The sequence below is a fragment of the Balaenoptera acutorostrata genome, chromosome 17 (assembly GCF_949987535.1).
Source record: "Balaenoptera acutorostrata chromosome 17, mBalAcu1.1, whole genome shotgun sequence".
Taxonomy (NCBI): Eukaryota; Metazoa; Chordata; class Mammalia; order Artiodactyla; family Balaenopteridae; genus Balaenoptera; species Balaenoptera acutorostrata.
In genome coordinates this window covers 64,718,742-64,735,428 of record NC_080080.1, presented here as the reverse complement: position 1 = coordinate 64,735,428, position 16,687 = coordinate 64,718,742, and the positions used below count along the sequence as shown (strand labels likewise).

The 16,687-nt window shown below is 34.7% G+C and overlaps 1 protein-coding gene across 11 annotated transcripts in view; it reads right to left on the bottom strand.

Moving 5' to 3' along the window:
- Window positions 1–16,687, bottom strand: part of STAU2 (staufen double-stranded RNA binding protein 2) — a 322,172-nt gene that overhangs the window by 185,870 nt on the left and 119,615 nt on the right. For all 11 annotated transcript variants that reach the window (XM_057531779.1, XM_057531776.1, XM_057531771.1 and 8 more), the window contains 2 exons: window positions 14,556–14,768; window positions 6,598–6,735 (listed from right to left, as the gene is read on the bottom strand). In XM_057531779.1, the coding sequence (XP_057387762.1) occupies window positions 6,598–6,735; window positions 14,556–14,768 (351 nt within the window). The remainder of the gene's footprint in view (window positions 1–6,597; window positions 6,736–14,555; window positions 14,769–16,687) is intronic.

Below are 16,687 nucleotides of genomic sequence, written 5' to 3'. Positions count from 1 at the left end.
GTCAGATTTAGTTGAAATCCAACTCTACTACTTCCTAGCTGCATGAACTGATTCAAATTATTTACTATCTCTAAGCCTCAGTTTTTTCATCAGTAAAAGAGGGATAATACAATGACCTAATAGTGTTGCTTTGAAAATTAAACACAAAAATGTATGTAAACTACAGTGTATGTTACAGTATCTGAGTATAACTGCTCAATAAATGGTAGCTTGTTATCATTAGAACTATTCCACAGTTACCTTTTGTGAACACTTGATGTACACATGTATATATGTACATCAACATATTTAAATATACATCAGCCATTTTATATCCACATGTACATTTCCTGAGTTGGGTAATGATTTTTTAGACTTGCATGTGCTGAGATAATACAAATATAAAAAGTAAATGAGAAAACAAAAGAGGAAAGAATTACAAGGAGAAATAGAACATACACAATGAGAATGGAATTTGTTTTTATATGTTGTTCTCAGTAAGTGATAGAAGCAGACGAGAAGATAATCACAATTTTGGAAATTAAACAATCTAAATAATCTATGGGCAAAGAAGAAATCTCACCGGAAATTAGAAAATATTTTAATAATAATGGAAATACAGTATATCAAAACTTGAAGGATGTAGCTAAAAGAGTGTCTAGAAGAAAATAAATAAGCCATAAAAGCTTAGAGAAAGGCAGAAAAGTAATAAGCTAACCATCCATCTCAAGAAGTTATTAACAGCAAAATAAACCCAAAGAAAATAGAAAAATAAAGACAAGAGCAGAAATTAAGGAAATATAAAACAAAGTACAACAGAGAAGTTCAAAAAGCTTAAAGCTGGTTTCCTGAAAAGACGAATAAAATGATAAACCAAAGGTAATACTGATCAAGAAAAAATAAGAGAAGACACAAGTAAGAATGAAAATGGGAGATTACTATAGCTTCTGTAGCATTACAAAATAATAAAGGATACTGAATATTTCAGCTAACATTTTTTGACTATTTAGATAAAATGGAAAAATTCCTAGACAATACAAATTACCAAAACTGGCAAGAATAAACCCTTAGCTATATAGGTCTGTAACTACTAAAGAAATTAAAACCACAATTAAAAACTTTTCCACAAAGAAAACTTCTGAGAGCTTCTCCAGCAAGTTCTACTCAACATTTAAGGAAGAATAATGCTAATCTTACAAAAATTCATCCAAGAATAAAAAAAGAGGAATCAGTCCCCAATTATTCAGTGAGGCATCACTTTGGTTCCAAAATCCAACAAGTATAATAAACAAATTTTACAGACCAGTTTCACTCATGAACATAAATGCTAGTTTAAACCATATAATAGTACATTGAACAAAGCAATATTAAAAAGAAGAAAAGTTGTGACTAAGTTAGGTTTATTCCAAAAATGCAAGATAAGTCTAACATTCGAAACTCAAACAAAATCAATGGAATCTACTATATTAATCAGTTGAGGAGACAAATCATATGATCACCCTAATAAATGAAGCAAAAGCATTTGCTAAAACTCAACCTTCATTCATGATAAAAACTCTTAGCAACTAGGGAAGGAAGAGAACTCAAACCTCAGCAAACATTATACTTAATGTTGAAGTTCTAAAATTAGAAACAAGACAAAAATGCCCTCCATTTTTACTAGTATTTAACATTTTACTGCAAACCCTGGACATAGCAATAAGGCAAGCAAACTAAAAGGTTTAAGAATTAGAAGTGTAAGAACAAACTGTCATTATTTGCAGAAATAATATTTACAGAGGAAATCCAAGAAAATTTATGGGTAAATTATAAGAATTTATGAAAGTACAAGTTCTTATATAAAAGACAGTATACAAAAGCCAACTGCCCTTGTATATTCCATCAACAATTAAGTAGAAAATGAAAAATATTAAAAGATACAATTTATATTAAACAAAAATCAAATACCTATGATGTTTAAAAATCTTTACACATAAAACAATACACATTATTGAGAAATATTAAGATAAACCTAATAGAGATATGCCATACTCATGCATTGAAGACTCAATATTATAATAATATCTATTTTTTCAAATTGACCTATAAATTCAATAAATTCCCATCAAAATCCCACACATATTTTTACAATATTTGACAAGCTGATTCCAAAATTTACATGGAAATGCAAGGTGCAAAGAACAGCCAAGATCCTTTTGAGGAAGAACAAGGTGGGGGCATTATTCTTTGGGATGTTTAGACATTATAAAATTAACATCAGGGAAAAGAGAGATAAACTTGACTGCCTTAAAATGAATTACTTCTATTCCTCAAAAAGTATCAATAAAAAAGGAAAAAAGTCAGGTCACAGCACAAGAGAAGATATTTGAAATGCCATATAACTGCAAAAGACTCACATTTCCAGAATATATAATAGATTCCTATAAATCCATTTTTTTAAAAAAAACAGCCAAAAAATGAGCAAGAAGGCTGAACAGGCAATCTATACCTGAAATTTTGAATTGTTTTATCAAATGTCACTGCAATTTGCTTAAAAAAAATTAGAAAACTTCAATAGCTTCATGTCACTTTAATAAAATTTCACAATGACACTATACTGGGTACTAGCAGTGAATGGCTACATGATACAACTAAAACTAGTTTTCAGATACAATGTATGATAATTCTACACATATTTTTCTTTTTTGGCTTTTGTGTGTAATCATAACATTGGTTATTTCACTTGTGTCAGAACATATAGATTTCCATCTGGTATCCACACATGTGTACTGTTTGCCATTTATTCTTACACCATTATTGAGATTATTATTTGTATTACTATTTCCATCACTACTTTTAAGCTTCAGTGAACCAACTCCTTTTAAGGAATTAGGGATATGCAACACAGTGCTTAAAAAAAAACTTAACAATTATAAATAATGTCCAAATTATATGACAAAGAACCACACTTTCTAAACAGAGTATAACTCAAGATGAACTAAATGACATACTTCTTGCAGTATATGAGACACTGAAAATGTACTCATTATAGAACCTCTGTAACAACTATCACAAATCTTATAGTTCAGATCTGTGCAATGTTTTTGAAACATTTCACTGCTTCTTCTCCTGAAAGCAGAAACCACCACATTATGACAAATCAGCAGTAGTCTATGGACCCCACTCAGAAGCACTGATCTAGTGCTGTTCACGGCAGATCCTTGGAGCTGGGTGCACACACACACCTCCCACATCTGTTGGCCTGCACCGGACCCGATGTATCAAGGCCCTGTGTGTCCTTGAGTCCCTGGCTAGAGCCAGCCTCTGCTACCTGTTGTTTTTTCCAGTGCTTGGTTTGTTCTGCAGCTTCACCAGACCCTGTGTTGTTGCTGGAATGCATGCTAGCTAAAAGATTAGGCCAGCTACGTCAGAAGCTTCCTCTACTGCTCTGAGGGTCACAAGACTTGCCAAAGTAAATGGCAGCAAAAGATAACTGAGCAGCGAAAGATGTTTCATCTGTTCTCACAGGCTATATACGTCTTGTCATTCTCATTCAAATCTTCTGCTGCTTCATCCCTAAATCTCATTTACCTGCCCAGGCCTGAGGCCCTCTGGCTCCAGGTTCCTGCTCTTGGGCCATGGGGTTCCCATCACAGCATTCACCTTAAATCTATGTCTGCTGGCTTTCCGTCTGACCTACTCTGACACCTCAAGACTTATTTCCAGAACAGGTGCTTCCAGATTCATTTTTCCCATTCACCCACCCCTTGTCTGACACAAGTTTTTACAGTTGCATGGTTCAATAGCTTGTGAGTAGTTGGTTACCCCAGAGTTATTTGTTACTATTGAAAAAGACCACTGTGCTAAAGGACTTTGATTCCCTGCCAGCACTCACAGTGGTCACTCAAAAAAAAAAAAATCACTGCATTATAAAAGTCAAGTAAGTATGTAAGTAAACTTCCAAAAGTCATCTTCCTAGAAAGCTCACAAATTTTATAACTATTATAAGGCTTTTACATTAAAATGTTAATTTTTCTGCAAAGAAGCTCAATTATTTTGCTATGCAATAAATTTAAGACGGCCATATTTTTTGTCTTTAAACAAATCATTTAAATTAATCAAGTCATCTGGACTTCCTGGCAGTCCAGTGGTTAAAACTCCACGCTTCCAATTGCAGGGGGCACGGGTTTGATCCCTGGTCAGGGAACTAAGATCCCACATGCCACACAGCACGGCCCCCCCGCCAAAAAAAAAAAAAAAACCAAGATACTATTAAAAAAAAATTTTTTTTAATTAATCAAGTCCTCAAAAAACCAACAAAAAAATTCTAAAATAGCATTTACCAAAAACTTAATTATCTTTCACTGAGTCACAAATGAAATTTCCTTTACATATATTTTTTTAAATCTGGAGATCTTAATCACAGGTAGAAAAATTAACATCATATGACACATAATAACAGAATGTGCTGATACACAATTTAGTTACCATTATTTTCTCTTGAAAAATTAAAATATGCCTCTCCAAAAAAAAAAAAAAACTTTAAGAAATTTTCTCTGGACCTAAATACCCAAATAATGTCATCAGAGATTTTCCTTTACCTAGTAATCAATACAAGTAACTACATCCATTTTATAACACACATTTGTTTGTGGGGTTTTTCTGGTGATAGATAAATATGAGCACATTATCTTTAGATAGTTTACTTCCACATTCAATTATAACGATTCAATTATAATGAATGATAACATTGTTTAAGTAGTTTATACAAAAGCCTTTACTTTGATGAAGTTGCTGCAATACTGTAATGAATCCACTGGGGCTTTCAGAAGAAGGAAAAAACAATATGAATTCAGTGTGAAAACATTTAAAAGTACAGCCAAATGTTCCTGTTTGACTACAATGTTTATGAATATCCATAAAATGGAAGCTCGCCTAAGATATTCTAAATTCCTCTTTCAAAAGGGGTACTCAATATACTCCACAGGAAAGGAATTGTTTAATAAAGTCAAAGCCAGTTTTTATTCCTGACACAGGTCTAAAATGTAGGGGATTTTTTTTTCCCCTCAAGTTTTGGAGTTCAAAGAGTTATTTTCTATAATTCTTTAAAGTCAAGAATGTAAAAAGAAAAACGGTGCACATGTTGACCAAAGTGAAAATACTGGGACCACACTGCTGCGGGTCCCAGTGACATCCAGACAATGATGCGTCCACAAACCACAGAAGAATTCCCCCTCTCTGGATATCTAAGTTCCCAACCGTGGTTCACCTGTAACTACATCATAAGTTTATATCGCCAACCAAAGCCTAACATACTAGCTCTCAATCAGGCAGGCAGCAAATATACCTCTCAGGTTTATGAAGGTCCTACTACATATATACCGCCATACTGGGTACTGTGAGATAAAGAAACATGGGGATTACAAATTAGGAAGGAAGGTAAAATTTAGACATGCATGAAAAGTTAATCAACATGAGATACTATATTTGAGTCCAGAACGTTTGCCATGGGTCAGCACTTAATTAACATCTGTTGATTGTAACTGGGTTTTATTAAAAATGACAGCCACAGGTTTGACTGGAAAAAGGTTCTCTGACAAGCCTATTATAACAGAAACAGTTGGGACAATGAGAATTTAAATACAGACTGGGTGCTAGATGATTCTAATGAACCATGCCTAATGTAAGAAAATGTAAGAAAAACTTCCATATGTTTTAGAGATACACACTAAGTATGTAGGCTAAAATGACATGTGGTTAGAAAGCAGCTTTAAAATACTTCAGGAAAAGAAGGAAAGGAGGGTGGGAGGAAGGGAGGAAAGAAAAACTGGTAGCCAAAGCAAGTACAGCAGAAATCTTAATTGTTGGCTTTGGATGATGGGCATATTCCCCAAGATGCCATTATACTCTTCCATTATACTATTTTTAAAAGCATACTATTAAATATATCCACCTTTGGATATGTTTGAAATTTTCATAATAAAAATGAAAAGTTTCTGTGATACCGGGGCTTGACTTGGCAAATGAAGATGGATAGGTATAGGATTTAAAACGAAGGAGGGCATTTTAGGCCTTCTACCTCATTCCCAGTCCCCACCCATCGACCAATACACCAGCAACCATTCTTCAATTTTCTTGGCTTCACAACGCAGCAGTTAAATCTCTCAGCAATTCTGAGTCCCTCAGTCCTCACCACAGTTAGGTAGCCAGCTAGCTCCCTTTTCCTAATTTTTCTAATAACTCAAAAGCTCATGCTCTTGGCCCTGTTCCACATACTACATCCACCCTTCTAAATTTTGTTTCTAATTCCATCTGTCTTTTATTCCCAGTAGTTAATAGACTCCAGCTGCAAATTGCAACACATTAAGTTACAGATAGGCATTCTCAATGATGAACTCTGCGTGAGCTCACGGTCCCTTAGAAACTCATACTATCTATTCTAACATGTCCTTGACACTTGAATGTTTCAACCAAGTTGGTAGATGGGCCTGGAGGGAATGAACACTTTTAAGTGTAAACAGTTCTACCTTCTACTATTAATTCCTAGTTTTCTTTTCCACCATATCTCTATTCCAGCCTCAGGATTTCTAAATTTTTTCAATAGTTAAAAAAATCTTTTAATATAAAAGTTAGAAATACCTGCATCACAAATTCCCGACGTCGAGGCATTCCTCTTTCTGAAAGCAAAACGTAATCTGGTTCCTTTTCCTTTTTGGCCTGTTGAATTTGAGCCAGGCGGCTAATGGGGTTCATTCCTTGACCATATTCTGGTCCAGCCTAAAAAAAATTTAAGAAAAATTTTCGAAACATGAGACCTGCTTTTAAAACTTGTTATTAGGTCCTTAAAGAAACCATGGTTCTCACCTCCTCCCCTGCACCCCAAAACTCCGTCTGAAATAAATGAAAATTTATAAAGGAAAATTATAAAATGGATCTGAAACTAGGCTTCTATAGGATTTAGGGCTTAGAAGTATTATTGATAAGTTGGTCAACTATCCTTTTAAACTCTTTAATACAGTAGGAGTTGCTTCACAACTTCTACTCATCAAAAAACACCAAAAAGAATGTAAGAAGGTAAGCCATGAACTGGGAAGAGATATTTGAAATACATGTAAGTTAAAAATATATATATCCAGTATCCAAAATATATTTTTAAAAACTCCTAAAAAGTATTAAGAACAAGACAATCTAAAATAAAAATGGGCAGGACTTCCCTGGTGGTCCAGTGGTAAAGATCCACCTGCCAATGCAGGGGACGTGCACTCGATCCCTGGCCGGGGAACTAAGATCCCACATGCCATGGAGCAACTAAGCCCGCACACCACAACTACTGAGCTTGCACGCCTCAACTAGAGAGCTCGTGTGCGGCAAACTATAGAGCCCACTCGCTCTAGAGCCCATGCACTCTGGAGCCCGCACACCACAACTAGAGAAGCCCACGCCCACAACTAGAGAGAAGCCCACGTGCCACAACAAAGAGCCCGCGCACTGCAATGAAAGATCCCACGTGCCTCAATGAAGATCCCACCTGCCACGACTAAGAGCCAATGCAGCCAAAAATAAATAAATACATAAATAAATAAAATTTAAAAAAAATAAAACAAAAAAGGGCAAATGAGATGAACAGATATTTAACAGAAGAAAAAAAAAAACATAGGGGGCTTCCCTGGTGGCGCAGTGGTTGAGAATCTGCCTGCCAATGCAGGGGGCACGGGTTCGAGCCCTGGTCAGGGAGGATCCCACGTGCCGTGGAGCGGCTGGGCCTGTGAGCCACAAGTACTGAGCCTGTGCGTCTGGAGCCTGTGCTCCGCAACAAGAGAGGCCGCGACGGTGAGAGGCCCGCGCACCGCGATGAAGAGTGGCCCCCGCTTGCCGCAGCTAGAGAAAGCCCTCGCACAGAAACAAAGACCCAACACAGCCAAAAATAAATAAATAAAAATAAATAAATTTATTAAAAAAAACATATAAAAAGATAATCCATCTCATTAAGACTCAGAAAATGCATATTAAAACCATAATGAGATACTATTTCATACCTATCAATTTAGCAAAAGAAGTCCAACAGCCTCAACTGGTGAAGATGGGGAGTAACAAAAACTTACACAGTGCTGATCATAATATAAACTGGAAAACAATTTGGCAATGTCTAGTAAAGCCAATAAATAAGCCACTCCTCAGTAGCCTATTCAACTAGAAAACTGTTACCCAAATGTGCTAGCTCATTTGTATGGGAATATCCACAGCTGCATTATTTGAAATAGCAAAAAAAGAAAAACTGGAAATAACCTAAACATTCATCTATAAAAGAAAAAATAAATTATGGCATGTTCATACAATGGAACGGCATATCACAGTGAAAATGAATTAAGTATTGCTACATACCTCAAGATGAATGAATTTAAGAAAAAAATGTTAAGTGAGAAAGGCAAGCACAGAATAATATATAAAGTATGATATAATTTATATAAAGCCCATTAAAACTACAAAACACTGGTGAAATTAAATAAGATCTCAGTAAGTGGACAGACATACATGTTAATGGATCAGCAGACTCAATATTCTTAACGTGTTGATTCTCTTCAAACTGATCTGTCAATCAAATCTATCAAACCAATCAAATCAATCTATCAACCCCAATCAAAACCCCAGCATGCTCTTTTTGGGTAATAATTAATAAGCCAATACTTAAAATTCATATGGAAATGCAAAGGACAAATAACCAAAACAACCTTGAAAAAAGAAAAAAGTTGGAGGAATCAGACTGCCTGATTTCAAGATTTATTATAACGCTATAGTAATCAAGACAGTATGTGTGGTACTGGCAGAAAGACAGACAAAGAGATCAATGAAACAGAACAGCATCCAGAAGTAGATCCACACATATATGGTCAACAAAGGTGCAAAAGCCATTCAATGGAGAAAGGGTAGTCTTTTCAACCAATGGTACTGGAACAATTGGATATTCACATGTAGAAAAAACCCAAAACTTCAATCCATACCTCACACAAAAGTTAACTCAAAATGGTTCATAGGCTTAAGTGTAATATCTAAAACTAAAACTTCCAGAAGAAAATATAGGGGAAATTTTTCTGGTTTGGTTACGTAACAATTTCTTAGATACTACACCAAAATCATATTCAATAATAATAATGATAATAAATTGAACTTCGTCAAAATTAGTAACTTCTGTTCTTTAAAAAGGACAAGTCACAGGCTTGGAGAAATATTTGCAAACCACATATCTGATTAAAAAATACTTGTACCCAGAATGTATAAAGACCTCTCAAAATTCCGTAATAAATTTATATTTTAAATGTATTATTTGTTATTATTTAAATTATTACTTAAAAATTTTTAAGCGAGCAAAAGATCTGAACAACACTTCATCAAGCTTCATGTGCTACTGTATATACAAAAAAAGGCTCTATCATTAGTCACTAGAGGAATCTGAACCAAAATGAGATATCAATATGCATGTATTTGAACAACTGAAATTTAAGACTATACTATGTGTTAGAAAGGATATGCAGATACTAGAATTATCACACATGGCTGCTGAGAATACAAAATGGTTCAATCACTTTGAAAAACAATTGGCAGTTTCTTAAAATGTTGTATACCTACTAAATGGCCACACCACTCTACTCCTAAGTATTTACCCAAGAGAAAAAAAAGCATATGCCCATAAGACTTAGACACAAATGTTCACAGCAGCTTTATTTTTAATAGCCCCAAATTAGAAGCATCCCAAATATACAACAAAGAGTGAATGGATAAACAAATTATGGTATATCCATTCAATATAATACTACTTAGCAATAAAACAGAACCAACAATTAACAGCTGTAACAACATGGATGAATTTCTAAATTATTATACTGAGTGAACGAAGCCAGTCAAAAAAAGAGTGGTTGCTTGGGAATTGAAGGTGGGGGGATTCCAAGGGGGAATGAGGAAACTTTGGGGAGCAACGGATAGGTTCATTATCTTGATTGTGGTCATGGTTTCACAACTGTACACATATATCAAATCATATCAAATAGTATGCTTTAAATATGTACAGTTCACTGTATGTCAATTACACCTCAATAAAGCTATTTTAGAAACCAACCAAATACCAGTTTTCAGAAAAACAAACATGTAGTAAAACTGTAAGATTAGGAAACATTAAACACAAAACTAATGATGGCAGGTTACGTAAGGGAGGTGGTATCAGGATGTGACAGAAGAGGGTATACAGATAGCTTCAACCTTACCGAGAAATGTTCTATATTCAAGCTGGGTGGTAGGTCTCACTTACTCTTACTTAGTATGCTTTTTAACTTACATAGACATCCTATATAACCTTTCAGAAGGCACTCTATTTTTAACTTTATATAAGGTAATGTTTATGAATAAAACTTGATAAAAGCTTTTTTTTAAGTTTATGTATAGCCTTTTTAGTGCCTTCTAAAAGGTTTAAAAAAAAAACCTTTGCAAATCAAATATTTTTTTCTGCATGCAAACTAACTTTCCTCATATATTATTCCTAGAAATGAAGGTTTGCATGTCATATGGTCAGCACTTTATATCCACCTGTGAAAATTTACTCTAAAACAAGTATTAGAGACAAGGGTAAATCACTAAGTTACAGTTTATATATGTTACACTAAACTTACAGAAGAGCCACTGTATAGTCTTAGCTTTTCCTGTAGTTGTTGAGTCTCAACCATATCTAGCTTGGTACTGCAGGTACAGCCTCTAAGTCAGATCCTGCAAGGTCTTTTAAATTATGTTTTGGGGATTTGGGGTTTTACCCAAAGAACAATGAGAAATTACTAAAAGATTTTAAGTAGAGGCATGACATGATCTAATCAGTATTTCTAAAAGACAACACTTTTAAAAAGATCTTTTGATGTCAAAAGTACTTGTAGGAAGAAGGCCAATTAAAAACCTACTGTAGTAGTTCAGGCAAGACATGAATGTGAGTTGGATCAAAAGGGTGGCAGGGAATGGAAAGAAATGGACCAACTTAGGAAATATTTAAGTGATGGAATCAATAGGGCTTGATGATTGACTCTATACAAGGGGTAGGAGAGATGTTAAAAAGGACTCCCAGGATTCTGTTTCAGCCGCTGGATGGGGATGCCGGTCACTATGATAAGGAATGCAGGAGGAGGAAGAGGCTCAGAAGGGAACACGATGAGTTTTGGACAGAGTTTCAGGGGCCTGTGAACTATTAAGTGAGAGGCCCAACAGGCAGTGTCGAGCACAGAAGAGTATTTGGGAATCATCTATATAAGGACTGAATTGAAGCCCTAGAAGTATGAAGAGCAGCCTAGGAGAGAGAAAGAGAGGCAAAAGGCTGAGAACTTCAATACTGCAATAGTTGGGTAGAGGGGCAGAAGAAAGAAAAGGAAAATTTTAGCTTTTGATAAAATACTGTTTTCTATTTCTACTTACATACCAAGAAAATGAAAAAAATATATATTATAATGGAAGTAAAGAAGGACTGATGAGAAAAGACAAATACAGATAATAACCCGTTAAGTCTAAGATTGAAATGCCAATGAAAAGGTAAAGGGAAGCTCTTGAGTCTCGCACTAGAAGATGTCCATGAAGATGATCACATAAACATGTACTTCCAATGGTATGTTGTCTTTATTCCTGTTTAATTTGCCTATTTTATAAGAATGTCTGTAAGTTCCAAAGACGCTGTTGATACAGATTCCAACGACAAAGAACCAGATGCATAAATCCAATCAGAGAATAATGGAGTTCTGAGAACGTTAAGAATGGCTGGTTTCTTCCCTTGATTGAAATTAACTACTAGCACCCTTGAAAATTAAGTTATTCCTTGGATAGCAAGTCTTAGATTATCATTCTACAAACCAGTAAGGACAGTCTTATTCAGAAAACTTTATCTCCAACATCAGAAAACCTCCTTTGAGGCCTCATCTTACAGAAGAGAACGACATTAAAGAACAGAATCTAAACCCAAAGACACCATCAGGGCAGTATTACATTTTAACAAGGTGACTCTGTAGAGTAAATTAAAATCCAAAAGGAGTTCACAACCAACCAGTTTCAAATGGGCACTGGCATCAGATGTGACTGGACCTGAAACCTGACTCTGCTCTGTGATCTTAGGGGAGTTTCTTAAACACCCAGAACCTCATCTTTAAAATGGGGATAATATCTACATCACAGAGTGATTAAGAGGATCAAATGAGACAATGTGATAATTTCATTATTCTAAATAAAACCAAGGTAAATCATCAACAGCTATTTCCTCTACTTCTATTGCATAATAAGGAATGGTAGACCCTAGATGTAGAAGACATTTAAGGAAGTGACTAAAATGCTGAAAACCAAGACACTATCCAAGCTGATCCACTTACTGGCCCACTAGAAGGTCTGATCATACTCAAAATTATCTAGATTCCAACTCATTGTATGCATGCTGCTTTCTCAAAATAACCTTACATTTCAGAGAATATCTACAGACTTTAACATAAGACAGATATGGTACAAGAAACTCCAAGTGTGATGTATGTGAGGAAAATTGCAGGGGGCGAACCGAATCTGGGACTGGGGGAGGATCAGAGAAGGTATCCCTGAAGAAGTCAAGTTTAAGCTGAGATCTAAATGGTGGATAGGAAGAAAGTTCTAGAATAACATGCTTATATACTGGAGGTAGTAGCAAATTATTTTTAAAATTCAAAACGTTTCTCCCCCCTTTGTGGAATAACATTTAAACAATACTCTTGCTTTTAATGGCTATGGTTAAAAGTAACAAGAGTTATATTTATATTCTACTATAAAAAGTGATAGATCTTTTCTAGACTAAAGGCTTATTATTCTTAATTTATTAAGATTAGATTTAGTTTAACAGATTAGGTGGAAGTTAATGTGACCAGTTTTGCACTGCCATTCTGATGCACAGCACTGTTCTTCCATCATGGAGAAGCTATAGATTTTATATATATAAAGATTTAGGAAAACAGACCATGGATACATTCATGCACATATAAAATGTGAATAGAATTAGATACAAAATAACAATAGCTAATATTTATTGAGTACTTATTATTTGTATTGTTAATAAATATTTAATAATAATGACTAATACATTCTACGTAGTATTTCAAGTAACACATAACAATCCTGTGCAGCAAGTTCAATTATTATTCCTACTTTATAAATAGACAAGTGAAAGATTAGAAAAGTTAGGTAACTTGCTCAGGTCACAAGGATTCACACTCCAAGGTCATTTTCTGACTCTAATGGCCATTTTCTTAACAACCATATCCTACTCCCTGACCATGTGGTTAGAGCATATAAATGAAAGCCAGTCCTCAAAACCACTATGACTCATGATGAGTGGACCTATTCGGCGTTTATTTTTAGTCTACCTTGCAGCACAAGGTAGAATGCTATTTCAGGAAATGCATAATCTACAGCCTCGCAGTGAAGTAGTGACAGTATTCATTAAAAAGAACAAGTATTTATGTAGTTGTTTATATAGGTATTTATGTATTTATGTAAATATGTATGCATGTATTTTTAAATAAAGCAAAGGTACAAAAATATAAAACCTACAGAAATACTTCAATTGTACCATTGCAGGATCTAAACAAGAGAAATCCATCAAAGATAAAATGTACTTCACTTCCGTCATCCTTGATACTCTGAAGAAGTCTGCTAAATAAGCGAGGCTGAGCTAGCCGCTGATGCGCTGGCAGTTTAAGGCTTTCTCTGGGAGCAGAACTCTCGCTCCATTCACGTCACACACGCTGAGTGTCTGCAGGCACCGTCCTGTGCTAAGTGCTAATTCATCTCATTCCTCTGACCTCTGTCTTTTTTTTTTTTTTTTTGGTTAACGTAAATAAAATCTGATTCAGTAAAAGAAAGAGTTACAACATCTTGAAAAGCTGTGTGCTCTATATTCTTCTTTGACACGGTATTCATGCCTGAAAGAATAGAAACCAAATCGCCCCGCTGACCTCCTAGGGCTGCTGTGGGGATTTAATGAGATAAAGCGTGTGAAGGGCTGGGACCATGTCTGGCACACTGAGCGCTTTATATTTACTGGCTGCTTCTGCTGTCATCAGTGTGAGGATTACTCATATGATTATTACTCTGCATCCAACCACCACGTCCTGAAATCCTAAGCAGTCACCATAGAGCAGTGTGGTTTGCAGAAAGAACACTGGATTACAGATCAGTAGTTCAGGCTGCTGCACACAATAGGTGAATGCAAGTGAGCAAATTCTTTGACTGTGTCTCATAAAACCTTATTTGTAAAATGAGCGGTAACATCTGCCTTACAGAATCATGATGAGAATTTTACCAAAGGTGATCATGAATGGGAAAGTATTTTTTAAACCATAAAAAACTATAACTATTTAAGGTATTATTATTTCATGAACAAACACAGGTATACAAGTGTCTAAAAGCAAAACAGAATTGTTATTCATTTATAGACACATGTCCGACCCTGATTTTGGGACTGTTTATAACCCACAGGTTTAAGTGCCTGGCCTATGAAAAAACTTTTAGCTACAGATACTATAATGTTTACATAGTAAAACTAACGTTCACAAGCATATACTTACCTTTACTATTGTTTTAGGGCGTTTTTTAAAAAACAGTTTTGGCTTTTCAACCACAGGAAGAGGTGGAAGTTTCTTAAGCTCCTGTAGGACAGTGGTTGCAGCACGTTTCTTGGATAGTTTTTTGCTATTTCCCTCTCCTTCTGCAGAGAACTCTCCCACTGACACCCGAGTAACAAAGCTTTTCATATGTGGTGGTCCACTTTCTTTAATAACCTATTAAATGTAAGTAAAATATTCAGTACAGGCACTTAAGATGTGTTCTTATGGCATGAATCTTTCTTAATGTTCATATCATAATCAAGATGGAAATTATTAAGAATTATGCCAAAATTATAGATTCCTTCAATAAAGCTATTATGAAGTCATTATACAGGGACTATTCATTTATGATACTTATGATGCCTAATGAACTGAATTTGAAAAAGCAGAAATCTAAATAAACACATTCAATTCATGGTCAAAATTGTGTTTTACTAGCTTAAAACAGGCAATTCTAATTATGGTTACCCTGTTTCTTATGCAACAGAAAATTAAGAACATAAAACATACCATATTACATTAGGTACACAGGCCATCCAGAATGATAATTTGCATATAACTGTGTACATATCTTTCTCCTCTGTAAGAGTAAGTTACTGGAGTGCCAGGACTATGTCTTATTGGAGTTTTATAACCCATAAAGCATCCTGCATGCGGAAGCCTCTCAAAAACAGGTTATGTATGAAAAATAACCTAATTTTGATGGAGACCTCAAAGGCTGTTTTACAAAAAGGAATGTTTACGCTCTGTGACATGACCTTAAATAGGTAAGTAGATATGCCATAGAAATACCTAACTTTCTAGAGTAATGGATTATGAATCTGTCTGCTATAAATATTCCTAAATCCTGAATTAATGTGCTCTTTTTAAACTATACCAGTTTTGGGAGGAAAATGCCTTCCAAAACCTGAGTGCTTTCTAGTCTCCTTCAAAAGTCTGACCTAAAAAAAAAAAAAATACCCTATTTAAACAGTTTACCATTGAACATTATATTAAAAATCTGTCTTCTAATATTGGATACCAATTAGGAAAAGATACAGTATCTCAATAATCCAATATTATTGGGGATAAGGAATTTATGATAAGCATACTTTCCAAGTAATTTAAGTTTACAAGTTGAAACACCAAAACTGTTTAACCACTTTGATGGACATCTTCCTCAATTAAAAAATATACATATATACTCTACTGACTAAATATTTAACCTTTTATTGTTCACATTAGATCATCATTATGAACATCAGAGATTCTATACTATACTATATTGATGCCTCTAAGGACATCTAAGACTTTTAAAACTGTTCCTCTTCACTGTAGCCTTTAAAAGGCCCCATCTTCCAATGACTTTTGAGTTATATGCAATTACTTTTGATAGGTTTTCCATATTTTCCCTATCATTTCTTGCTGGGACCAACAGGCCTTCAAGTACATTCTCTTCCTGCCTTCCTCATTTTGCTGCCTTTAGTCTCTATGGACTGAGAAATCAGATAACCCAACTTGTTAGGACTGTGTCTAAGAAAGCAAACAGGTTTTCAGTCGAGGTAAGTAGATCTGGCCAGTGAGAGTAAAATGTGGGAGCTTTCTAGTTGATGAACATCACATAATTTGAAGGAAGATAGATACTCATAGACTGTTTCAGCTTATTTCCTGGGTTTGGCCTATTTTCTAGATATTTGAGTTGCAAAATTAGTGACCTCTTAATAAAGGAGGTATTATAACAATTTAACATTTTTTCTCTTTTAAATGTCACACAATTTTATAAATATTTTGTGACACATTTATCTAGCTGTAAACTAAAGAGCTGCTTAATTACTTCTTGGTGACTTCTTAGTAAAGGTTAAATTTAAACATATTTTGGCCTCCATAAATTTAAAAGAAATTAGATATTAATATATACATGTCACTAAATATTAACTATACTGAATATTTGCAATGTGATCTTATCAAAAACACCAAATCTTATAGGTTACTACAAATTATCTTAAACTCAGCGAATAAATTTTATGATGAAACTTGAAATATCACGTACACAAAGGGCTTAATACAGAAAAGGCAAAGAGAATCAGCAGGAATCCATAAGTTCTATTTTCTCA